General features: G+C 38.7%; 1 protein-coding gene across 1 annotated transcript in view; it reads left to right on the top strand.

Annotated features, from left to right (window-relative positions):
* LOC125994437 (leucine-rich repeat transmembrane neuronal protein 4) overlaps positions 1-25,963 on the top strand; it is a 35,266-nt gene extending 9,303 nt beyond the window's left edge. The window contains exon 5 of the mRNA XM_049763774.2: positions 24,060-25,963. Within this exon, the coding sequence (XP_049619731.1) occupies positions 24,060-24,257 (198 nt within the window). The 3' untranslated portion in view covers positions 24,258-25,963. The remainder of the gene's footprint in view (positions 1-24,059) is intronic.
* The last annotated feature ends 291 nt before the right edge of the window (positions 25,964-26,254 follow it).

The raw sequence follows: 26,254 nt of genomic DNA, 5'->3' as shown, positions 1-26,254 counted from the left end.
AAAAATAAAGCCCAACATATCTATTAAGGTGGTTATTCTTTGTGGAGTATATAATATAATATAATATAATATAATATAATATAATATAATATAATATAATATAATATAATATAATATAATATAATATAATATCTAATTAAAATAATATGCTTTGTTCGGATCTTCAGCAAATTACACGTTAAATTGGAACATAGAATTGGAACACTGCAATTGGCTGGCAAATAGTCCAGGGTGTTCCCTAACTCTCTCCCAAAAGTCAGTTGGAAAAGGCTCCAGCTCAGCTCAGACCCAACTAATGACATATAATATACAAAACGGATGTCCACTGTCACTGAAAAGATTAGTATTTCTGACTTGGGAGTCTGGCTGTGCTTAAATTCTAGTACATCATCAAATAATTTAATGAAACACAAAATGTAGGATTTGACTAACTGCAGAAACAAGACCAGTTTAATGCTCAACTTTCTCATTTGATTCTGAAATTGCAAACTTTTGTTCTTATCTTGCCATGTGTTGATATAAAAAAGACACCTATAAAGAATGCTCAAGTGAAAAAGTACAAGATGTTTTGTTCCACAGGAACTGTTGCTTAAGGAAAGAAACATATAAAACTACAAAAACCTGTTCTCTTTCTTCAGTGCAGATTTGAATAAATTTAAATGAGAACTACTGTATCTTATTGTGGCAGCAGGTCCAATGTTATGAAAGCCACATTTAGCCTGTTTACCATTTATTCCCACTTGTAAATCATGCGCAAATCAACTCATCCGGCGTTTACTTGCTTTAAAAAAACAACTTTTCTACCACAAGAAATATCTACTGTACACACACACACACAGGAAATAATGATGAGCCTTTGATTAAAACTGTTGCAGAGGGAGTCATTAGCAGTAATCAGATGTCACCACCTCACATACATGGCTGTGTGTGAACTAAGCTCTCCCCCAAAAACAAACCCACTCTTGAGATGTCTATGATTCACACTAATATGTCTGCTTTTCTGAGGAGGTGGAATATGTTTAGCAAAGTCAGTAAAAGTACAGTGACTTCTTCAAACTAATGTAAGACTGTTGCGTAACCACAAGCTTCACTCATGAAGCTCATCCGTTCCAATAGTATTCTTATAATGATATTGGAACTAATAAGACGGTGATAAACACTACATCTGTCTCTCGTAATAAAATATGCAATAAAGTTACTCCATGCTTCAGCACATAAAAGTGTTCTTTCGCTCCAGGTTAGATGTGCTTGTTTACAGCATTCGTACAATGCGATGCCGTCGGTGTCTCAGACCGATCATTACTCACTCGAGCAGCCAAGTGATTGTCGCAGGTGGATCACTGAGGACGCCTTTTGCTGCAAAGGAGAAAAGGGATGAAAGTCATTGCTTTGTTAACCTCCAAACCGCCATTTGAAATTGAGGTCAGCACTGATTGACAACATCATTAACTCCGCCAAGCAATTGATATTAGACGATTACCTAGTCCTTCACTTAAAGCCAAGATCAAATTAAGCTGTCCGTTCTAAACAAATCATGTGAGTCTGTCGTTTGCGTTGGTGCAAAGTTTTCAAGGCCACATGGCGAAGACGCTGGCCAATCAGCTGACACCAATTTTCTGATAATGAAAATCTGACACCCCGGGCGGTGAAAAGAGAGGATTTCAATAATCAGGTGGATGATGTGCCGGGGGGGCACATCCCTCAAATGAAACATCAAGAGGGCTGAGTTGTAATTTGCCCGCAGAATAACAATGTTTCCCGATCGCCTCTTATCTGCAGGAAACACTACAATCATCAAATCAAATTTACATAGCTCACTTTATCGTTTGCTTTGACTCAGGTTAAAAACGAAACTCAAGTGCAACACGAATGTTTCGCAGCCTTCGATCATCTGTGTCATTACCGAGAAAGTCCTTCACAATTTTCAAAACTTTCAGCACCTACTGCCCTCTGTCTGAAGGAGAATACAATTCATTTCGAGTGAAATACAGTTCTCAAGTCTAGTTCCTTTGAAAAGTAAGCTTATTAGTCCTTGGTGTTATTCATTTTAGCAACATGATGACAAATGAACTCAGTTGAATGAACTCAAACTTTCAACGGGGGCTGGAGACAGTGCCTTGCTCAAGGGCACCTTAACATTAAGAGACTTGCATCTCTCAACATCTAGTTGCCATTTTGCAATGTGTCTGCTGCAGGACTCATTTCTCCAACTCCAAAGCCAGACTCCTGACAGATGAGCAACTACCACCATCTCACAGATCACTTGAAGTGAACTTATTTATGTTGAACTCTGTACGATGCAATAGGACCAAAATAATCGAGGGCTAAGGTCAAATGTTTTCACACTTTCATAATAGAATGTGTATAAAATGAATTGTTGTTCTTTGTCATAGCAAAATTCCTAAAAATGTAAATGATGTCTCATCTGAGATGTCAACCATAGCAAGACTCTATGAAGAGGTCCATACCTTGTTGTACTTTGGTAGTGATTATTTCAATCAGTCACTCTCCAACTACTGTATTAAAACACATCTCAGTATGATAACATTACTCGTACTACCAAGACTGATTGGCTACTCTTTGCAAAGACATGTTTTTGATACATCTCTTGTATTTGTGACATTGTGTTAGTGTAGTTTCAGGCCCGCCTCATTAGTACACGAAAAGCTTCACAAGGTTGCATATATGAACGTCATCTGTGACTGTAGCAGAAATGTGCTAATCACATATTTAACTAGCGCCTCCCACAACCAGTTGATGCACTATGACGTTTTTCCACGTCCTCCCCCATTGCTTATCAAATGGCGGCAAATGAGTTAATCCACTTGCCCATAAGAAAGTACATCTTGAACTTTGTGACACTTTTTGTCACTTGGCTTTGCTCTTTGAAGCTCCAATGTCTCATCCACAGAAACATTTCCTCTGTGCAATAACTTCAAGGGAGCACATCTAGTTTTGGTGTCAGGCATGCTGATAGATTGGCTTGCAGCTTTACAACGCAATTCAACGATCCGTCTTAAAAGAGAAATGCATTATAGAAGAGGCACTGAAACCAATGTGTCCACTGACAGGGGCCTCAATCGAGTGTAATGCAATTCGCCGCCTTGATACGTGGCGGAATGAGCGAGGGCGTGTGTGGCTCTCGCACGCTCACACGCTGCTGTTGCATCCGAACGCTAGCAGCTCGCTTCTTCTTCTGGCAGCTGATGAAATGCATTCGGGCAAACGGTGGCACTCACCGACTGCAGTCTAAACAGATGCGGTGATGTTGGAAAATCACATCTGGCACGCACTAAGTAAGAGTATTAAAGGTTGCATTTTTCCCCAGTAAATTAAGGCCAGGAGTGAAAAATAATTTTTTGCCTAAATGTGTACAATCCAAAAATGCCAATCGCATATCACGTATTATGCTGTCGCAGCTCGCATATCAGTCAGCAATCACATGACCTGGATTCCCCCTGATAACAGTCCTGCTCACTAAGCTACTGATTCTTCAGCTTTAATGGGATTTGACAGCTTATCTGCCACTTAACGACAAGTTTGCCTTCACAGACAGAATTAATAATGCAACCTAAAAATATTCTGCATTCTGGAAGAAGTTGTTTTGTTCACACTAGACATTCATTTTTCAACGCATCTTGAATCACTTCCTGCTGTTCCTCCCTTATTACTTCAGATCCATATGATTGATTTAATTGGAATTATTCAACTAATATGACAGAGCGGCTGCTGTTCTGCCTCTTGAGGCCCATTCACTTACTGGTACTGCAGACTCATTTTAAAGCAGGAAAGTGAAGTGTTATTACACTTCACTGCATCTGAAGAGGCTGAGAATTGCAAAGGTCTCTACTGTGGGTTTAAGACCACTACAGTTCTGTTGTAATTCAATCAATTCCCACTCGGAATTGTTTTGTCGACTTCAATGGCCACATTCGGAAAGAAATTTTCATTATGTGTAAGTGGAAGGACGAGACAAATGGTGACCCGTGTATATGGAAGAACAGACATATTTTTGATATGCATGTCACAAGACTATAAAAGGAGAACTAACACAATAAAAAAGATGACTGGCAGTCAACTACAGTGACCCAATTAATTTGACATTAGGGGTTCTCAAATTGTAAGATTTAGTTGGAGGGGCATGAATAAACAATGGGAGGATTTGACTAGCACACAGCAACTTAATTTGCAATTCTAAACAGTTTCTAAACAAATGTAAACAGTTTCCAGGTGTTGAGCGACATGTGTTAGGTCATTTTATTCAACTCAGAGTGATTAGTTAATTAGCTACACAGTGTCATAAGTTTAAAAAAAAAAATGTATCATTTAATCATTTAATTTAGAAAAATGATCAATTACTGCTTTTTTAGGCAACACTTGTGTTAGCGTAACAGAGTAAACATGTTTTTACTTTTATCGGGGTTAGGTTGGGGTGCAATAGCCATTCTGTAAACACTTATTTCTTTGTTGTGAAATGCAGGAAAGCCAATTTTCACAATAGAAAAACTTATAACATTTCATTTAAATGCCCAAATTAGAATGGTAAAATGTTTTGTTGCCTTGAAATTTTGAGTTCATTCAACTGTTTTATTTTTACAGTCTTTCAGACGCATTTTTAGAAACAAGAAAAGAACTTGAAAAACAATACACTCCAGAGACACTATTATTTATAACAAACATTAAAAAGTCAATTGCCCATAACATGTCCTCTTTAAAAGTAAAATGACAATAAGAACAGAAACATAATTAAACAGTGCAGCAGTTTATCGGCATCTTATCGATATGCTGTATGTTACCCTTCGTTTTTCTTGTAGATGTAGCGACAAGTTGTCAGCTAAGAAAGGTTGTAAATCTGAGGAAGAAAACCTTTAAACCCATTTGACAGGAGATACTATGTGCAAAGAGATGACAACAGACTACAATGCTCCAACATATCCTTTCATGCATCTGTTGGCGGGGGGGAAGAAGATAAATCACACCAGCCCTTTCCTACTACTCGCTTCTTCTTTTTTTTCCAATCAGGATGCCTTCAAAATGTGTCCAAAACACATCATTTTCATCATGGTTAATTATTTTCACAGCACAAAACCCTAACGTGTCGTGTTAGTAAATAAAACATATATAATTCACCGAGGACTTGCACAAGGGAAATGAGACTGTGTAAATTTATTAAGAGGGTGTCCCAAAGCTTCTCTATATGAAACATGTCAGAAAATAACTACTGTTATGATTCACATCTATAAAAATAGATGAGCGAACTTAAAGGTTAGCCCAAAAGGGCTATAAATCCTTCCCAGTTATGGCAGTGTAAGTGCAAGCAGCATTACCGTTGCGCTCCAGTGCATTCTCCTTGTTATTATGGCCTTGCCAGTGTTGGTAATTGCAAATATTGTGCTGTGTTAAGTTAAAGATGCATGTACAAGCAGGGAACCAGAGGGCACAGAAGCACAGATCTCCACCATCATCAGTCATAATAGCGAAACAAAGTAAAAGTTTAACCCAGGGCAAAGTATTTGAACTTGAACTTCACACTGTATGTTCCAGACTGTTGAGGCAATTTCAAACTCTAGTCGTTTTTTTCTGAACAGTATTGTTGTGGAGCCACATTGTTGCTGCATTTGAGCTGATCCATTTTCTTATATTTCCTTGAAGTGTTGCCAGCAACAAAGATCCTTTCAATGATAGAAAAGGACAAATGTTGGGCTGGAAAATGTTGAATTTTTTGTTGCATGTGTAATTTGGTGTGCACAGGCAGAATTCTTTCAATTATCTCCCTACTTTTTCACTCAGGATGCCAATGTAGCCTTTTCAACCCAAAGAAAAAACATCACGCCTATGTTCAGCGACAATATTACTCTTGCAAGCCTCTTTCGGAAAAGCGTAATGCACTCTGATCATTGAAGTGTTTCCGTAACGAACATGTAGAATGTAGGAGATTTGACTGAGCAGACATCAGGCAAATCAAAAGCCTGAGCTCTGTGCTGGCAAAGAAATGAAAATAAATTTGAGCTATCACAGAGGAAAAACAATAGTGTTTACAGAATGTGAGGCTGCTCATCCAGGCAGAATTAGATGTGCAATGACTGAGCAGAATTTAAACAGACCTCAGATTTCAGGCTTTTGTCTCTTCAACTCTCCATTCCGTTTATACTCCCACTCTGTGTTTCACAGTGCTACCTATTCCTCTCCAATCACAATCTCGTCTAGGCATTTTTCCTGAGTAGAAAAATAAGCAAAACAAAACAAATCAATTTATAGAAAGCAAATAGGCCAGAAAATTCATGATTGTCTTGTTTTGGTCATAAACACAATGACTTTTAAACCACTGGACGGTCTGGACCTTTACACAAAATCACCAAAAAGTATACTTAGAAAATGACCACACAGGAAAACACATAAGACAATTTTCTGGGAAATTAGCTCCTCATTCTCTGTATGTTATCATAAAACTATGGAAAGGTGGACTTCACTTGTACGTAGTTCCCTCAAAAAAGACTTCCTTGATTTTGAGAGTCATTATTTATTTATTTTGAAAATAGTTTATGAAAGTAAAAGTAAAAAAAACAAAAAAAAAAAACATCAAAATGTTCTGAAAAATCTTAGTCAACTGAAATTTCTGGAATCAGGTCACAATTATACATGATGTCATTAGAAATTAAATGTATTCATTTATTCTGACTGCCTGATGTACTGGATGGCGAAAGCAACGGTGAATTGATATCATTTAGACAAAGAATAAAAAAATAAATAAACATACAGAGACATGTCTGACCAAATATTCAAGGATTCTACACAACATTCCTTGGAGGAATAAATCAGTGGGGGAGATTCTTTCAAAGCCACGGGCAGAGACATCTCATCAATTGGAGATCAGTAGTCTGTATTGATCCTGCAACCCATGCGTGTTTGACAAGAGTGAGACCTCTGTGCTTTTTTTGGTATCACAGTCAATTGCAATTTCCATAGAGCTCATAGGCGTGAGCCTGCCATTGTGGAGGGCCAAGGAGGTCATGTGATTGCAATGCTTAAAATGTAGTATTCATCCTGTTTCCTTTTTTTTTGCCCCTTATTCTGATTGATCAAGATCAATGTTAGGTATTTAAATAAGATAATTGTAGTTCTTGGTACGTGTAGATTGCAATGTCCCACCAACAGAGATATTTTGGAGCGAAGGAGGATGTTTTTCCCTGCAGTACATTTTGTTACCCACAATACATTTTTAATAGAATGTATGTATATATTTTTTTGTTTTGGGCTATTTGGTGATACGGTTTGTTTCAGTGCTGCAACCCAGTTGAAGTCACTTTTGTGGACTATATCTGTTGATGTGCTTGAGCAAGGAGGTAATGATTGCAAGATGAGGAACATTTCTAGTATTATATTTCGCGAGCAATTTCCACATAAGGCAGCATTTTTTTTTTCAGTTCAGTTAAATGGCAGATTCTAAACGAGCGATCATTCACTCGTGAATTTCTCTTTCAGTTCGCTAATTGCGTTACAAGGTCATTATTTTGTTTGTCATTTTATAACTACCGACAAAATTGTTGAACAGGATGAAGGGCAGGAATAATAGTCCCCGTTAATATGAGTCAACAGTCTGAATATGGCAAAATAGCAGCCAGACGTTCAAGTGCAACACTAATCTTTGATTTTCCCACCAGATTATGCAATGTGAACGTTGAAGCTCTGAAAAGAAATCTCATTTGGCTACATGTGTCAGTGATGGCGCCGATTTGGTCCCTTATAGTAGCAGATTAGAGGGAGGATCAAGTGCTGAAGCTACAGCTTTGAGCCTGAGCTCATTAAGTTAATGTTGCCTGAAATTTTACCAGACCCAAGATAAGTAACTTATACTGGAGCCACACACTCATTGGACACTTCACTTGGGCCACCTGCAAATTGCCTTGGAACTCATAAAGGAGCTCACTTAAGCAGGTAGATATTTTAGAAATTTTAGATAACGATAGAAGGACATGTGGGTGCATGGATGGATGGGTAGACGGACGGATGGAGGGGGGATAGATAGATAGATAGATAGATAGATAGATAGATAGATAGATAGATAGATAGATAGATAGATAGATAGATAGATAGATAGATAGATAGATAGATAGATAGATAGATAGATAGATAGATAGATAGATAGATAGATAGATAGATAGATAGATAGATAGATAGATAATTTTGTAAACCATTTAAATTATGTCAAATGTAGCTGAGATTCCCAAAATAGACATACAGATGTAAAAGCCTGTACAGGTCTATCCTTCTTCGGTGCAAAATAGAATAATATTTTGCCAAAGCAGTGGTCCCTGAGTTGCGTCTTGGTTATAATGGTGATCCCTTGGACAAAACCAGTTGAAAACCCCTGCTCTACATCATTGTCATTCTTGGGCTGATTTTTTATTATTCCCGTTTAAAAACTCTGACACATCACAGACAGCCCACATTGTTGTTTGGAGCTGACAAGTGGTTGTTGCATCTCCCGCCTGCCCACACACACACTGAACAACAAGTATGCATTTGAGTCATCCTTACTCAAGTTTCAGCTCGTTATAGATTTTTCTTTATCGGTTGTCTTGTCTTCCAGCAACTATTTTAATGAATGAAATTTGAACACGAACTGCAATTGGCTCCCGGGCCAGATTTCGGACATGCTTGTTGTTGATGAATTATGAAGGCCTTGGGATTGAAATACAAATGGGTGTTTGTCTATGTACATATATTGTCTTCCTGTAACTTCTGAGAATATTATGATAAAACCCACAAGAGGTGCAGAATATTGCCAATTTCATTGACTTCCGTTTTCACGAATCTGGTCTAAATTCCAAGTGCACTTCATTATGTAAATAGATTTCCCAATGAGCGTACATATAACAAATGGTACCTAAACATGTTTACACCCACACTTATTGTAAGTACCTGGTTGATATTATACATGGGCCGGATAAACAATAAGCAAAACACCCACACAAATGTGTGTGTGTGCATGTGTGTGTGTGTGTCCACAATGATTCCCCTGCTTTCCACCCAATGCACACTGGGAATGGCTCCAGTCATTGGACATGGATGAGATTTAGAATGCAGGACAATGACAGCAGATGTTTATTGTCATTGTGGGAGACCAAGACAAGTGTGTTTGCAATTACAAGGAAATGGGAACAGTGTGGCGGCTGAAATTAATGCAAAGCCACAATATGAAACATATGGAAGCGCGATCAATGTTAAAAATCTTTGTAATAGCTTTGCAATTTGAAATACTGAATTGAGACAAAAACATTTTTGCATTGCATCAAGAAGCTTGGTCTTATAGTAAAAAGAAATAGCAGTTATAGGAAGAAGGAGTTTTTGAAGACCAATAGTAGACTAACAGTACTGTGAATAATAAAAAAAAAAAAAAAAATCAAGCAACAAGACCTTCACCCTGTTACCTCTACTTTCTGTACCAAGCCATACAGGTCGTTAACCTTAATTCACTCACGCAATTAGGTCCCATTTGAAGTTAAAACAAACAGCTAGTCTCAAAAACAGTACATTGTGGGCAAGGCTGTGTGAACAGTGCAGCTTTCCAGTTTTGACATTTCAATATGCAGGCCATTGTTCTTAGCCAAAAATGCTGGATTGCAAAATCTGAGTCGTAAGCAAAGTACTTCACCAGTACTGTTAGTAAGAAAATATTATTTACGACACAGGCTGGTAAACATTGCGTTTTTCCTTTATACAAGTATTGAAATAAAAGTAAAAAAGTCTGTTGCAATAAACCTAGTCTGAAAAGTACAATTTATCCCAAAGGTTATTTGAGTTAATGCAGTGGAGTGAATGTATAATAGCCAACTGTTGTGGTTAAGTGAGAGCCGAGGGCGAGTCGGTCGATGTAAATTCCCCCTCTCTCCTGTGGTCATGAGCTTCGACTGAAAGGACAAGATTGCTGATACAAGTGGGTGAAAATAGTTTTCACTGCATGGTGGCAGCGCTCATCCCTACAGGTGGTTTTCATCCATAAGAGACAATTGAAATTGCTCTGATATCTTTTTCGGTTGCCTTAGTGGTGAGGTCTCACTTGGGATGAAAAAAGTCCCACTGAGGAGTTGGTTAGTTCGAGGTCTAGTGTAAGGACGGGGGTGGTAAAGGTTGGGAGTCGGGGAGCAGACCAGAGCGTCCTGAGGAAAGCCACTTGATGAAAACAAGGCAAGGTCCTGCACAATCGCACACGTGCTCCGCAGATGCTTTTCACTGTTTGTGGTGACCAGCAAGAGATGAAAAAGGTTATGACTCTATTATTGCTTAACCTGTGAAGGAGTAAGTGAATGAACTTCAAGAATGGGCGAATCATACCTCATATTATGGCCAAGCCAAGACTCCAGGGTCCTTCTCATTGGTCTTTCAGAAGTGACTGTTGTAAAGAATTTGGAGTGTGCAACTCAAAAGTGAAACTCCTCTTTGCTCTTTTAAATACGATTCCTCTATTGCAATATTACAGGGAATTTAGCAATTTTTTGGCTCAGCATCCCAACCATTTACCGGAGCTGTGCTCTACGACTATATAGAATATAATATAACTTCAAATGGTATTGCTGAATTGGAGAAATAAATTGGCATAACAAAACTTTCAGGGAGAGTTGCATATGCTGACAAAATTATTGAGACACATCTCATAGGCAAATAGTATTATTACTCAAGCGGTCAGCTAGACCTGGGTTCCCCCTTAATCTTATTTTGCAGATAATTGTATGCTTTCAACACTGAGTGGACAGTTTAGAGGTCACGTTCTGTCCAAGCATAACTCTGGAGGAGAAGGACCAATAAAGCATGGTTGAGTATGGTTCTTTTTTTTTGGGAGAATCCTGACTTTAGTCCTATTACCCTATAATTAGAGCATTAAGAGCCAAGTCTGGCTTTAAATTTTCTTCTGGGTGAAAGGGCAAACATTTGGATGAATACACTCCCAAATCTTTGAGAATAACACCATGTCCTCTTCCATTTTCAACACTTTCCACATAGTGTAGTTAGAAATTGAAGCAGATAGGTGTGAGGTTTTACTTCATCAAAAAGGTGTGCGCATGCTGCAATGATACCGCCTACCAAATAACATCTCTCTGAATCATGGTTCATCACCTTCAGCAGTGTAATCTAGAAAAAAAAAAAATCAATCTCCTCTTTGCTTTCACATCATTAATGCTTTTACATGTGAGATGTTTATTTCCACCCAAGACCTGATTTCACAGGGTTCGTGAATTCCACATTTAAAGAAAGTAGCTTTTACTTGTAAATGGTTTCTGACCCAGATATTCAACAATTTGTCTTAAAGTTGACATTCAAAATCAAAATTAATTGGGTTACTAGATATTTGTCCACCATATTGTCAAATGTCACAGCAACAAGTCAGTCTAAGTAGACTGGGATTTTCACATCGCACAAATTTGCACATTAGCTTTGACAATCATTTCTACACGGCCACTGGTCGATCTATGTGTGTCTAAATAAGGGTATAATTTCCTCCAATTTCAATAATACTTGCATCCTTCTTTTTCTTTGTCATCACTGCCTCATTTTCTAAACGATTCATTCCCTCCACTTTCCCCCGTTCATCTGAAATCCAGTTGGTCTTTATTGTGGTTCTGAGGAAGCCATTTAATATATCAGAGGCCCCTGTGGCCTGCCACCATAATCATCTCATTGCTCCATGAAATGAGATCGGTGGCCTTATTTGAACCAAAGTTCTCCAGCACCATGCCTCCTGCATGAAGAGACAATCGTCACTCGGCAGGTGACATCCATATGCCAGCTGTCAGACAAAAATAAATCATGAATTAGGATGCAAGCATCGAACACTGCTTGACGAGGGTGTCTAAGAATATCAATGCCTTGTGACAACAATGGCCAGTAGGATATATTTTGTACTTACAAATTAGGAAAGAGTCTTTCTATTTCTCCTGTAGTTCGTAAAGCATGACCATACAGAATATTATGGTGCGTTTTTTGGGGGTTTTTTTTCCATCACCAACAATCATTTTCTTGGCTTCCTAAAATCAGGTGCTGATCTTTGGTGGTTGGTGATTGTGTGATTTGTGGATTAAACAAGTCACATGTTACAAATCAAAGGGACACTGGGAGGGTGGGAAAGAAAAAAAAAGATGTGATTGACGTTTCTAAAGCACTGTGTAAAAACTCTCTTTGTCTAACAACACGTATAATCAGTCAGTTAGTAGGCAACGTGGAGGATGACTAACAGAAGGTGTCATTGTAATCCTGGAGGACGGGCTGTTCCATTCATTCAATATTGACTACAACTATTTGCATTTTTATCCAGATCTCACAAAAATTTAATCGTTTTCTCCCTTTGGCATCTGCACAACCCACTTTCAAATTTTACTGTATAGTAAATCTGCAATCCCCTTTCCTGCAACCAGAATCTGTCTTTTTATTGTTTTATTTTACTAACCTTTTTTCAAAATTACCAAAAGGCAAACAAAATAGCAAAACCAGGGGCGGCCTGACAAGACCATGGTGACTGGAAAATGTGACCTGCAGGAAACTGCTTTGATGAAAGTGGCCAGAGTCAACTAAAACCGTACAAAACAAACAATGTAATTCTATTAGTGCAGGAACTTTAATCAGCTTTGTCTGACTAAGACACAAGTTGCTCTTTTTACAGTCTCCTCACTGTCCAGGCTAAAAATAAGACAGCGGCTTTCAGGCGAGACCTCTTTAGGAGTTAATGTGATTGGTGAATGTAGCAGATTAATAGTCAGCCCTTAATCTGCCTGTTATCGTTGCTCTAGTGAGCATTGTTGAATTATCAATTCGAGCTCACTGGATATTGCAATCATTTAGTGTCTCTCAATTCTGCAGGGCTTCGAGAGCGGAAATACGTAGAGGTGAGATTTGTCCGAAAAAGACAGACGGACTAACTGAGACATCCTTGTTTGTCAGATTAACCGAATATTTGCAGTGGCACTGGGAACTTGTTCTCCAAGGTGACCCCCCAGAGACATGCTGTCGGACTTCTCAAGGTGATAGCTGATGAACCTACCTACAATAGGCTATATGACATGCACACAGGCTAGATAAGACTCATTTATCTTAATAAAGTGGGCCATCAAACTGATGTGACTGCAGAGTAACTAGTTAAGCAGAGGAAGGCATACAAGGAGACAGAGGAGATGAGCACAGGGACCCATGGAAACGCATTTTAGCTGAAAACAAAACGGTCATCTGTGCTCTGATGAGAACACAGCGAGATGACCAAGAAAGCTGCAAAGCATTTCTTACCCAAATATTGTGCATAAAGGCGGCTATATGTGATTTGGAGATTTACTACATGTCTTTTATCGTAATGTGACATATTTTGGAAATGCCATCATCACATCTGCCATGGTAGTGATGCATTTCAAGGTGCCAGCAGTTTGTCGAGAATAAAAATCATGTAGTTGGCTCAGGCATGAAATAAACAAGGACAATAGCATCGCCCACAGTCTAACAATTAATTGCAATGAGGAAATCCAAGGGGGAAAAACTGTTGACAACTAATCTCTTGCAAGTGCCATGCAAAATCACTACAGCAATGACAATGTTTGGCTGAAAGCCACAATGATTAGAATACTGAGTGAGTGATGAGAGAGATGCATGGCCAAAAAAATGATGCACTGGGTGTTACCTGTGGCTCTTCATGCCACCATCTGCTTCGTCTCTAATATTTAAGACAGGCCCGACAATGCAGCAGCAAATATGCCTATTAGTGGGTGCAAAGTGGCTTTCTTGTTAGTGTGTCCATTAAATGTACTACTACAAAATATTTTTTACCTTCAGTCTTTTTGCTCACATTTGCTGCACTCTGCAACTATCAGTAAGGTACTTGTTCAGCTTCATTTACATGTATTTTTGATGACTAATCATGATCTATATATGCTATCATTCTATTATTATTATTATTATTATTATTATTATTATTATTATTATTATTATTATTATTATTATTATTATTATTATTGGACCCTCGTGAGAATAGGTGCTTCAGAAGATGAATGAATAAATGTTTTATATCTATCTTCTATCTATCGAGGAGCCCTGTAATGGAAATGCTATTCAGTGTCAGAGGCTATTTCATACAGTGGCACTTAGAGTAAACAGATGGCCTCTTGGCCTTTTCAAGGTAGACGATGTGTCCGAAAGGGATCACACAAATCTGATCCTCCCCAGTGTAGTTCATTGTCTCGGCTGTACTATGTGACCAAACGTAAGCATGTTGGTTCTTCGACTAATCCGATGTTTGAGAGGAGATCAGATTTAGAGCAGGACAATGATGTGTGTAGTTGTTAGAGCGTGTGCTATCTGGTCAATAGTAAAGATTTGATGTCGGCGTGCCCACATAATGAAAGAGTACAACAAATAAAATACAAGCGCATCCTCAACACACAGTCTTCCACAGCATGAAGAGTTGGACATACAGCCCCATTCTTTTCAGTTATTGCCATGGCAACTGGACTGGAATGAAAAGCCCGCACTCTGGTGCTGAGAGCAGTGGCTACACAACATTTGCAGTTCTAAACAAGGGGACATTTATGCAGCATGAAAATATTTAAATAAAATAAATAACAATAAAAATATATATATATGACTGCAAATTTAAGAACACGTGTATCAGATATATTGTTAATGGTATACACTTAAAAGTGTTTCTTTTAAAGTAATGGGATTTTATTGTATCTTTATTACAAAGGTGGTAAAAGTATTGACACTGAGTAATTAATACAGGTTTGATGGTACGGAAAAAGAGGGGGGCAAAGATTGGTAAAAAAATACAGTTAATAATTGAACTCATGTACTTTATAAGTTAAACTAAAAATCTAGAGTCGGAAATATACTTCAGCAGAAAAAGGGAAAGAGAAAATCTATATTTTTACCATCAATTATATACAATGCCAAGGTTGATAACGTGGCAGTATGTAAAAACCTGCTCTGTAAACAGTGCTCATATTGTGGAAAAAACAATCACCTGAGGCATTTAAGAGCACTAAAGAATTTTTTTTCTTTTACATAATGTTGTCTTCTGAGGCAGCATGGTGTGGCACTGGTTAGCACAGCCACCTCTCAGTCCTGATGTGTAGGTTTTGATTCTAGCTCCGGTCTACATGTGTGGAGTTTGGAGTTGCATCTTCTAGAACTATGCAGAGATAGCTTGATACTGTATATTTCAACAACGGGAGATGGACATCTGTACATGCAAGCACTTTTCAGTGACCCCGTTTCAGTCATTATGTTTAAAAGTCTTCTGGATTATTTAGGATTACATTGGATTAATGCAGATTCAAGATGCTTTTTGTAAAAGGGGAAAGGTCAAATAACTGTACAATATCTATAAAAAAAAAAGCTTACCATTCTTTTTCCGCCCCCATTTCTATTAAATTCCAAAATGCTGATAATAAAACATTAAATCACATGTTCTTATTTTTATAAATATTCTGATCAAAATATTTCTGTTATTTGGAGCAGTTTGAATCGCACATCCAAGGTGCACGTGAGAGAAAAGGTCATATCGGTATAAATGTCAGTTCTATTTTCTATACCTCTAATCAGTGATTGAAGGGCCGCATCTCCACAACAATTTTCTAGCTTCAAAGGTAGTTAATTTATTTACTTATGACACAAAGTGACAAAATTGGTGTCGGGCGCCATTTAGACTCTAAATTTGACTCAATTTGCTGCCACTCTCTTTACATCTGAACATCCTCCCATTCTTGGAATACTGTATGTGCATCCTGTAGCTAATATTAAATATATGTTGTAATTTATGTTCTGTATATACAGCAGAAAACACATGTAGCACGTGACTAGACCACCTCAGATTATCACGTGCAGTCGTATGAAATACTTGCTCAAAGTGTAAATATAAAATGTGAATCATCCCTAGTATGAATTTATTTGGAATGCAGATAGTCCTCTAATGATTTGATCTGACCAGAACGCAAAAGAGAGTGAATATTAACCTGCCTTTGTTTTGATGTCTAGACTCCAAATGAATGCTTCAGTATTTATGGCTAAGTGGTTTTATTTTATGAGACGGTTATGGCTGTTTTGCTCTCAGAGCGTTGTCCATTGCTCCCACTTGGAACAAAATGATTTAATTTGACTCATGTTTTGGGAATTTAGTTCAAGGTTAAGTAGAACATATTTGTTGCGGTGGTCCCCAACGACGGTCCCGCGGTCCAGTAGTGAGCCGTGCATCATTTGGACTCGGATCGCAAACAAAAAGGAAAATAAAAACTATTCCAATGACATGCATTTTATCCACCAGCTATTTAATTCTGAAAAATTGAGGTACGTCTTCTCGACACTTTGCTTGTCTCACCCTAGTAAGCCCACAAGTGACTATCTATCGTAGCCAATTTACCAAGTCATACTCCTTTCCTGCAAAGGTTGTGAATTTAACTCATGTATGAGCACCATAACATTACCTAGTTAGTTTGTACATTGTATTGTGTTATACGTGTTTTTGTTTTGTATTGGTACCATATCGTGTGATGCAGGTATGGCAATAGAATTATTTGAATCCTTGAATGAATCTTAAAAATACAGATGAATGATGTAATAAATATTTAGTCACTATTTTGCCGATTTTGTCTATTACGATGGTGGTCTGGAATGTAACGCAAATTGTCATTTCTGAAACCCATTTCTTAAAAGTTAAACCAACAGTGCCATATAGAAGACTAAAAAAAACACAACAGGTTCATGAAGTAATATGAAGCTTCATTTTCCCATCACTACAGAATACAGCATGAGATAGATGCTGTGTGATTTCTTACCACTGTAAACTACAACCACAATATTTGTTACAAAATAAAATAAAATTCTTTCTGACAATGTCAATCAGTATTCTGGTATTGACATCATAAGGCAGAATACTCACCTCAGCATACCAATTGCAGTCTTTATTAAAACCCTTGTGCAACCGGTGTGCAGAAACGGTTTGATATCTTGCCTGTCAAACAAAATAATAATGCCTTTTTTCCTAAGGCAGCCAAGCGGGTAAACAATGACCATTCGGTCTCAACGAAGGAGATTATACTGTACTGTATTATCATTAAGCATGAGTTTGTCAGTCGAGGCCTCATAATGCGTTTGTGCTTGCTGCATTATCTTTTGATTTGCAACAATATCCCCTTGTGGAATGAAGGAGACTGATAAATGTAATGGTTTGGCCTTGTGTGATGTATGAAAAAAATACTCTAAAATGGCTGTCAAAATAATTTATTCTTTGTCACTTTCTATTACATGTTATTTATTTCTTAACACCTTTTCTTTTTCCCGGGAGAGATGGGGGAGGTTGAGTCTTAGTGGATCATGTTCTGTACTTTGTTGTTGAAGCGGCCGACTGAAGCTGTGGCCTTAAGGTGGGCATTGTGTGTGTTGTGATTGCAATCCCAAAACCCGTTTGTGGACACCGGCGGTGAGGGATGTCCTCAAGTTGAAGGAGTCCTCTCTGCCTTTTCGGCCTGTGGGACTCCGCATACAGCTATCATACTAGAAGGCCAAGCGGAATTCAGCTCTAGTGGTTGCTCCCACAGGCATGGGAGAAGTTCGGCGAGGCCATGTAGTACGACTTCCAGATGGCTTTGAAGAAATTCTGGTCCAATATTTGACATCTCAGGAGGTTGGAAGCTGAGTGCCATCAACACTGTATGCAGTTTTTTACCCTAGGCATGTAATAATACTTCCAGCTCTTGTATTGGATTTCATTAGAGTGTGCATGTTGTAGCCAGTGAGTGTAAATTGTGATTATAGTCACTTTAAAGAGAAGAAGTGACACTTTCCGTGATTAATTTTATTGCTTTAATGGTAAAAGTCAAAGATAAACAAGTATGGTGCCAAAGAAATCCAACACGGACGGGGTTTATGCTGCACTGTTTTGCAGTCATGTTTGCATCGGAAAACAGACAGAAATAATTTACCCATTTTATGTAAGATAGTTTTATGCATTTGTGTACGTGATAACATGTTCTGGCATATGATCAAAGTGGATAACTGTAGGTTTCCCTCCAGAGGGAAAAAGCCAGTGCAGCAGTTTTACTTTTCTTGTCATAAAGATTAGCTGAATGGCATCGACGACAGCTGTATTTATGCATGTTAGAAAACAATCCATCTATTCATCCATCCTTCATCTGAACCGCTTTTCTTCGCGAGGGTCGCAGGCGTGCCGGAGCCTATCCCAGCTGACTTTGGGCATTCGGCGGGCTAAACCCTGAACTGGTTGCCAGCCAATCGCAGGGCACACAGAGACGAACAACCACCCGCACTCACAAGTACAACTCCAGACAATTTGGAGTTGCATGTTTTTGGAATCTGGGCGAAACCGGAGTACCAGAGTAGAGTGGAACATGCAAACGCCACACAGGAAGGCCAGAGTCAGAATCGAACGCCACACCTCTGAACTGTGACGCGACGTGTTAACTCAGGCTCACTGTGCCACCTTTTTTATAGTTTGAAAGCAAAATCAGATTCAACTGATTTGTATTATTCTAAACATACAATATTAAGTTGTTTCAACCAGAAACCTTATCACCTTTATGTGCAGATGTAGGCACAGACAAACAGATTCACGAGGTAAGCATTTAAACACCTTGTGCACGAGTATCCCAGCTCAAAGTATCAGGGTTATTTCTACCTGTACCAGAAAAAAAGCACATTTTTTGTTTCTCAGTGTGCTCTGATGAAAATAGGATGAGCAGCATTAGGGGATGATAAATCCCCACATCTGCAGGATTATGGTTATTTTGACAAATGGTTTTGAAAGAAGATGTAATTACATAGTGAATATTAAAGTCAGTAAAATATATTTTGAACATTATAGCACATGTTGTATTACATTAGACAACAACCTTTTATTGCTATTGTGACCACAAGGTATTCTTAGTCTCATAATTCTTCTACCTCAGAGGTTTTACAGGTTGTTATTTACCTGACATGTTTTGGCAGAAATCCTTTGTCTTCATTAGGGTATTCTGATAATGGGTTGCACTTTTGCTCAGGATAATTTATTGTGCCATTATCACCTAATGTCACATACGGAGTGGTGTAATGCTCCTCCATATGTATATGCAATAAAATACAAAATACATATTTAACAAGTTTACAGTGAAACATGTCTTTCAATTCTCAATAAATATTTTAAGGACTGTATCTAGCTGAGAAAATAGGATCATTTTCTCACATTCACACGGTAGCAGGGAAGGGACGTGGAGGACCCCATGAATGAGTCGGCCCTCAAATCCCTTAATATGCCCACGTGCAAGTGCTAAATTAGTCTGCCGTAATAATTCCCCAAAACACACAAAATCATCTGCATGGCAATTTGGCATGTTTAGCAGTTGCAGTTGTGAGTGCATCGGGCCAGTTGCTAGCTCGGCTTCCACGTCTGTTTGAATGAGCAATCAAGTTTTCGCCCATTTTTCCATGTATGCGCAAATCAAGGCCATAAGTACGTGGATAAGCAGTTGCTGTTCTCTTGCATGTACCAAAACTGTTCTTAATTTAGAAATCATCCTTAAGAGTACTTACGTTGGTGGCATTGATGTCTTGGAAGCCTCTTGTGACACTTCATGTTGATGTCAGTAGCAAGTGCCTGCGGGGGTGAGTAGTGATAGCAAATGATGAGAGAAAGTGCCCAGCGTGCGAAAGCATTTCCTCCCACATCGATGTGTAGATACATTTCATCAACAAGATGTACCAAAATGATGTTAACAAGGTTTTAGGTGCTTTAAAAAAAATGCATAATGGAGATTTCTGAGAACCTTTCACCTCCAGGTAATGAAAGACCAGCAATACAAAATTTATTGGAGGTGAGGGCCATTTGCAGAAGCAAAGACATGCATCGTAAAATTTTAAGGGGATATAATGGCATTGTACAGTCTGAATGTATATAACAGCACCCGAAAAAGATTCGGGGATGTTGCTCTCATATAGAAAAGATAGGTGTTAGAGTGGTGCTCACTCTAACTTATTTGCAAGAATCACACGGGAGATAGTATGCCCTTTTAGCACTTGCAAGTGGAGAAAACGTTCATCTCTGTGCATACAGCGATGTTCGAACGAAGTCTGATTTAGGCCTCCTACAAGAGCATATTTATTGAGAGAAGCGGGGTGGGGGTTGAGAGTAGATAGGTTTGGTGAACCCCTCGGCCTCTGGTCAAATCAGAGCAGGGGGTGTTTTACGATCTAATGTAAACAGAACAACTTTGATTGCTTTTTCTGCAGCTGGTCTAACAAGCAGAGGGTGCAAGCACTTTATTTTACTGCATTGTGAGTACAGGACAAGTTTGTTTCATCATTATAGTCTATATTCCAACATAATCATACGATCAAAATAATCTATCAACCCTAACAATGGGTCTGATGTCTTTTTTATTACCTTGGCTAATAGCCAACGACTCACTATTGAATGACTTATTTGGAGTGTTACGGACTCTTTGGCTCATGAAGAGTCCACAACATATAAAGGACACCAGAGAAAAAGAGGAGTGAAGTCAAAATGCCACGGCTTTATATTGCCCAAGCAAAAATAGGTTCCAACAAACAATGAGGACAAGAGACCCCTACCAAAAGTAAAATAAGTGGAGCCAACACTGGACCAGCCCAAATCCAGGGCTGTCGTATCCTGCTTAATGGGGCTACCAGTGGTCACCAGCCCAAATAAAAACAAGAAAAGCTCCAGCATGCTACTCTGGGCAAAACTGGGCAGCTGTGCAAAAAAGGAGAAAAAGTTGAAAGAAAATTGTGCCTACACACCCTCACCACTTACCATCCCTCGACATCCTCTGCAACAAAATACTAATTGTTGTCAGGTAGGACACCAAGTAGGCATACGAAGTAGGGGTTCCCACACAGGGGTGCTGCACACAAACCATCACTGTCACACATTAAAAGGAGGAATAAAAACTATTGTTTAATGCTGTAGCTATTGAAGGCAAGAGATTTTATTTCATCCTATATGCATTTGTACCTTACACCTCTACCGGGTAGATCCTCCTCAACTATTAAAGTTGTGGATATGTCGATTATGCCCCGGGCAAAATTGAATGTATGCATCCTTAAGCCCTTTGCAGCTGTTGGCAGCTGTCCAACTGTAGAAGTGAATGACTCACCTCTGAAAGGTCCTCCTATAACAGCCAACATTCCCCTCTATTCCTAATTAAAAGCTAAATGCACACTCTGCTGGCTTGGCCAAAAAGGCTTTTACTTGCACTAAGTTGCAGAAGAGCCTTGCAGATATGTACACGTTTTGTCGTCTTAAGAAGGAACGCCTTATAAGAAATACAAAACAATGTCATTTGGAAATTGGAGAGCATGCAGTATAAAACGTTTTTTATTTTTTTATTTATTGATCCTCATCTTAATTTGAAAAGATTGAAAATGACTTGACATTTTGTAGGATGCTCCCTCATCAGGGCAAATCAATGGCATCCAAGTGTTGATATTGCTGACAAAACCACAGTTACTATTTCTAAAAGAAACAGTAGGAAAAGAAAACACAAGCAAGATGTCGACCAATTTTCAACGACTTCCCAAGTCAATTGAATGTTAAAAGCTATCGAGGCATTTTGAAAGTCAGTCACCGATTTATATGCGGTGCATTTACCTGCTCTCACTTGGCAAACATCCGTACCCAAGGTGATTTACAAGTTAGGAGAATCGCTTGGGCTTCGACAGAAGACCCTGGAATATTGAGTACTCAGTCAGTGCAAAGGGGATCAGGTAAAGATGTGAAAAGCAAGTGCGAATTGGGCATGTTTCGCAGTTAGAGGTGCTCTAAGAAATCAAGTGTCAAGAGATCATTGAATATAGAGTACACTCACGCTCTAATAGCATTTGGCAGCTTGACTGCGCTTACTTCTTCCATTCCTGGCATCTGTGCGAACCCTCAACTTTTTCCATTGGGCAGTGTCACACAAGTGAACATAACAGGTACAAGGTTGTAAATGGAATCATTTTTGTTTTATTGACTCATTAAAAAAAATCCAGACATTACCCCGGGTACAGTATGCCAGTGGTTTTCTAGTTTAAGCTCCAACTTCAATTGTACTTATTCAGTAGTGCTAATGAGCTAAAGCATGCAAATGAGGAAAAAGATGACAAACTGTACAAAAACTCATTTTGTGTATATCTCTTGTTTTTTGGGGGGAAAGGGAAAAAATTACAGATCTAATTTTGTTTTCTAAAGTTTTTTTTTTTAAACCATAATCATGAAAATGCGGTTGAACGTTCAATGTTTTTTTAGTCATGTATTTACAGTTGTGTAAAGCTCCTTTGAATTTCATAGTGATGGGGAGAAAACTGTTTATTGTCTCAGTAATGTCAACTCAGGTTATTTTATGGCTCCTTTGGATTTGCTAGCAATGTAGAAGCTAAACAGACAAGGCACAAAATAAAGATAAAGGCTGAAAGTGCATTGCCAACTACAGTTGTAGAGCAAGCGAAAAAGGCGATTGCCTAAACCAAACACATTTATATCGACTTCACCACTTACAGCCTTGACTTTTACGGTTCCATTAATTGGAGAAAACAAGCCTAAATGTTTCCTCAGCAATTTGCACAAAGGAAGCCCAGATAAAGACACGCAGAGACTTGCCTTATTTTTTACATCTGCGTATTTACATTTCATTACTCCTTCGGAAGGAGTGTGCAAAGTTCAGACGTAGACAAAAAGGTGTTTCTGACTAATCTTCCAATTTAAGCAGTGAACAAACAAAGCCAGATTGGACTGCTGATGGCATTGTGAATCTTGACCAACACTAGATACAGACAGAATAGGGAATCAAATTAGTCTTAAGTCAATCCTTTTGTGGTTTGAACAAATAATCCAGAGACAGAACTTTTAATAATAGATGTCCCTCTGCACATTTGTGATAGTGAGCAGTGATTTTTACATGAGGGGACTTTAAAAAGCCTCTCGAGACGTGTACTTGTATAATACAGGAACAAAGAACAAACAATACAATGCGTGGTACATTCATCATTCTCCATAAAAGGAAACACTGCTATGTATTTAATAACTGAGTGGCTGGCTGACTGAAATGATACATTGCTTCCGATGTTGTTTTTAAAATTATATGATACGTTATTGTGTGTCTGTGGTTGTTCTAGTCTGATTATCAGCTTGTTTCCCTTTGTCTATCATTCTGTGTTGTACTTGTTGCTGTATAGTCCGTGATGTGCCCGTATTATAAAACAATCCAGTACAGTGCTCTGCTTTTAAATGAAATTTGCATATGCGCTACTGTGAAAAAAGTCTTGGGCACCCTTAGGTATGATGTTACAAAAGGACCATATTATTTATTCTCTGGATAAAATAGAAGATTATCATACAAGGCATGCAAATATTTGTGTAGCATGCAGTGAAACGTACATGAGATGATCATGGCTGAGACGGTTCAATATTATCCACACATAGACTTATGGCAAAATTTAAAGTTGAGACAAAACATCTGAGCAACAATTCGGAAGACTCGATTGCTCTAAATCCGCTACGAAAAAGAAAAAGGTCAGTGTGACATCAAGCTCATGGCAGCCCAAGACTTGCAGAGAAAACTATACTAGATGTCATGGTGTGCAGGTGAGTATAATGGTTCATTCATTCATTAGGCAGACACCTCTGTGCCATTCAATTGATACAAGCCTGACCTCACTTGCAGGTAAATCTAAATACCCCCAATGCAGGAATCAGCTAAGTGCTAATATAATAAGCACTCTCTTCTAAATGGAGCCTTGATTCCATTTAAAAGAGGGCAAAAAGTATGTGTGCACTCTTGCACAAGGCTTTCATCTTACGTATAAATCATTCCAGTTGAAAGTTGGTGTTTGAGCGGCACATATTTCAAGTCTTGCGGCGTGCTCCGTATCACCAGCCAAGACTGCATTAATGACAGCACAGTGCCATGAGCAAATGAAGCCAATTTCAAATATTCTTGGAGCGGATCAAAATGTTGGAATGGAGGACTTATGGACTGATTTAGAAAGCTCACGGGTGTGCTCCTCTTCTTTTTGCACTTTGTCTACTCTTGTAGATTCCGCTGCAGTTGAGAGCCCTGACGTACGGTTGTGAGCCATCAGTGCTGGACTACTGCCATGCTCACCTGCACGTCAACCTGGAGCCCCACAATCAGGAGATGGACGCTCTGAGGCCAAGCGGGTACCAACGGGGCCCAGTGAGCGTCCTTCCCCCGTACCGATTCCCTCCGCCAGTGAGCAGCACACACTATTAAATAGTCAACAGACTTTACAAAACATAAGACAGACTATGTTGGAGGAAATTGGTAATAATGGTATCTTCTGTAGAGCATTCAGGACCCAGGGTAATGGTGATGAAATATTTCTCCATGGAAATACAGTGTAAGGGTACAATTGTATTGATTGATGAGCTTCGGACCCAACGAAGCCTCAATATCCTCAATTAGCCAAGGAGGCTGAACAGCAAGCTTGACTTTCAATGTTCCGCTCTGCTTGTTGAGGAGTATTAGAGGTAATACTTTGATGATTTGTTAATCCTATTAAGCATTCTGTATTTTTGTCACTTCTCCTCGTCTGGGTACCTCTGCTGTGTCAGGGGAAATAATCCAATGGCTAAAAAACGGAGCCCGGGAAACAGCGAGAAGAACTGCCGATTCCCAAGTTTTCTGCTGCCTTTTTTGGGTTTGCATATTGTTATCATGATTATTGCCAGTCACGTGTCCCTGTAGGATTTTCATTTATATTGAACTAACCAATCAAATTGAGTAGATAAGTAAAAGAGCAAAACAAAAGTGCTACATGTACAGTCACACACCGTGCCAGAAAATAGTAGACGGACTTTTGATTTTCATTTGTGAAGTCCATTGCATTTAGATTAACTGCACAGAAAAGTAAACATGTATAAAAAAAATAAATAGCAAGTGCAGACCTTGTCTCACTTGCACACTCATATATCGAGCCAGCTTTTCATCATCCATTTAATGCATTCCTGTACGAAATGTTTATTTTTCCTGCCCAGATGTGTTCTTATCGTGTGCTCACATACTATCTACATACGTGAACTTTTTACGGGATGTTACATATTCTATGGAAAATAAACTGTGGTAAATCAACTATCTTAGTGTTATTCATTATGATCAGTGACATTAACTCCAACCCTCTTCTATTTGGACTGCTGCAGAGATGATTGAGACTAAAGAGCAGCGCTGAACATTTAAAGGGCACCCGCTCTGCTGTTTACGTGACGTAAAGACACAGGTACACCTGCACTGTCTGATGCGACAAAATATAAGAGATGTTTCAAAAATTCTGGACTTGATAGCACTAATGATGCTCACTTTGATGATGTATGAAAATATGTATGCAAGTGTACCTAATGTTGTGGTCAGTGAGTACATGGAAAGACCTCAGAGTGCCAAGGGAGGTTTTTATGAAATCAAATACTAATTATTGTCTTGGATATCGCCATTTTCTTCCTTTTCGTTTTCTCCTCAGGAAACGTTCATTCCCTTTGTTCAGGAGCAGTTGTCTCGCCTGTCGAGGGTTGTTCATTTGATCTGGAGCCCCTGTGACTATCTTGAAATGTCCTTGAGCAAGATATCTAAGCTGCAGTTACACCCGATGCTGCGTCATCAGACAGGACAGCATTAAAACGTTTTGTGTACCTTGACAATAGAAAAGCAATTATCAGATAAAAAACATTTTCCAGCTAACAATCATTTCCTAATAGTAAGATCAGAACAAACACATCTTTTAAGTATCTTTTTGACATTTTCAATCATGAAGAGGAACACTTCGTAACTTCATTGAAAGTGAAGACAATTTGTCATATTTCTTAATAAACATAAGTACCGCGCTGCGCACAAAAAAGCAACAGACGTAAATCTACTGTCTCGCTCAGATTGCCCCGGTGAGATGCATTTCGTAATGGTGAACCTGAATAAAACATAATTGTGATTGATTTGATTTCATTTTTTGTCCAAGCAGCAATCCAACACACTGGGCATGCAAGGCAATGGTTGTTTCCATGTTTGAGTGAGTAGTGTGTGGTTGCGATTGGTACTCTGCATTTAAGGAATCAAGAGGGTCATGTAAAAATCACAAAATCAAGGAATTGGATTGAACAGAATGTAATTTACTGCTGCAACAGGACCATGCTGGATCTCATTGGCTAAGCAATGCAGTACTCCCAAATGAACCATTTATTGTGAATATTTTTGTCAATGAGTCTACAGAGGGAACAAATGTTTCT

The sequence above is a fragment of the Syngnathus scovelli genome, chromosome 3, assembly GCF_024217435.2.
Source record: "Syngnathus scovelli strain Florida chromosome 3, RoL_Ssco_1.2, whole genome shotgun sequence".
Classification (NCBI taxonomy): domain Eukaryota; kingdom Metazoa; phylum Chordata; class Actinopteri; order Syngnathiformes; family Syngnathidae; genus Syngnathus; species Syngnathus scovelli.
Note: the sequence above shows the minus strand (reverse complement) of the source record. Positions and strands in the feature narration are given on the sequence as shown.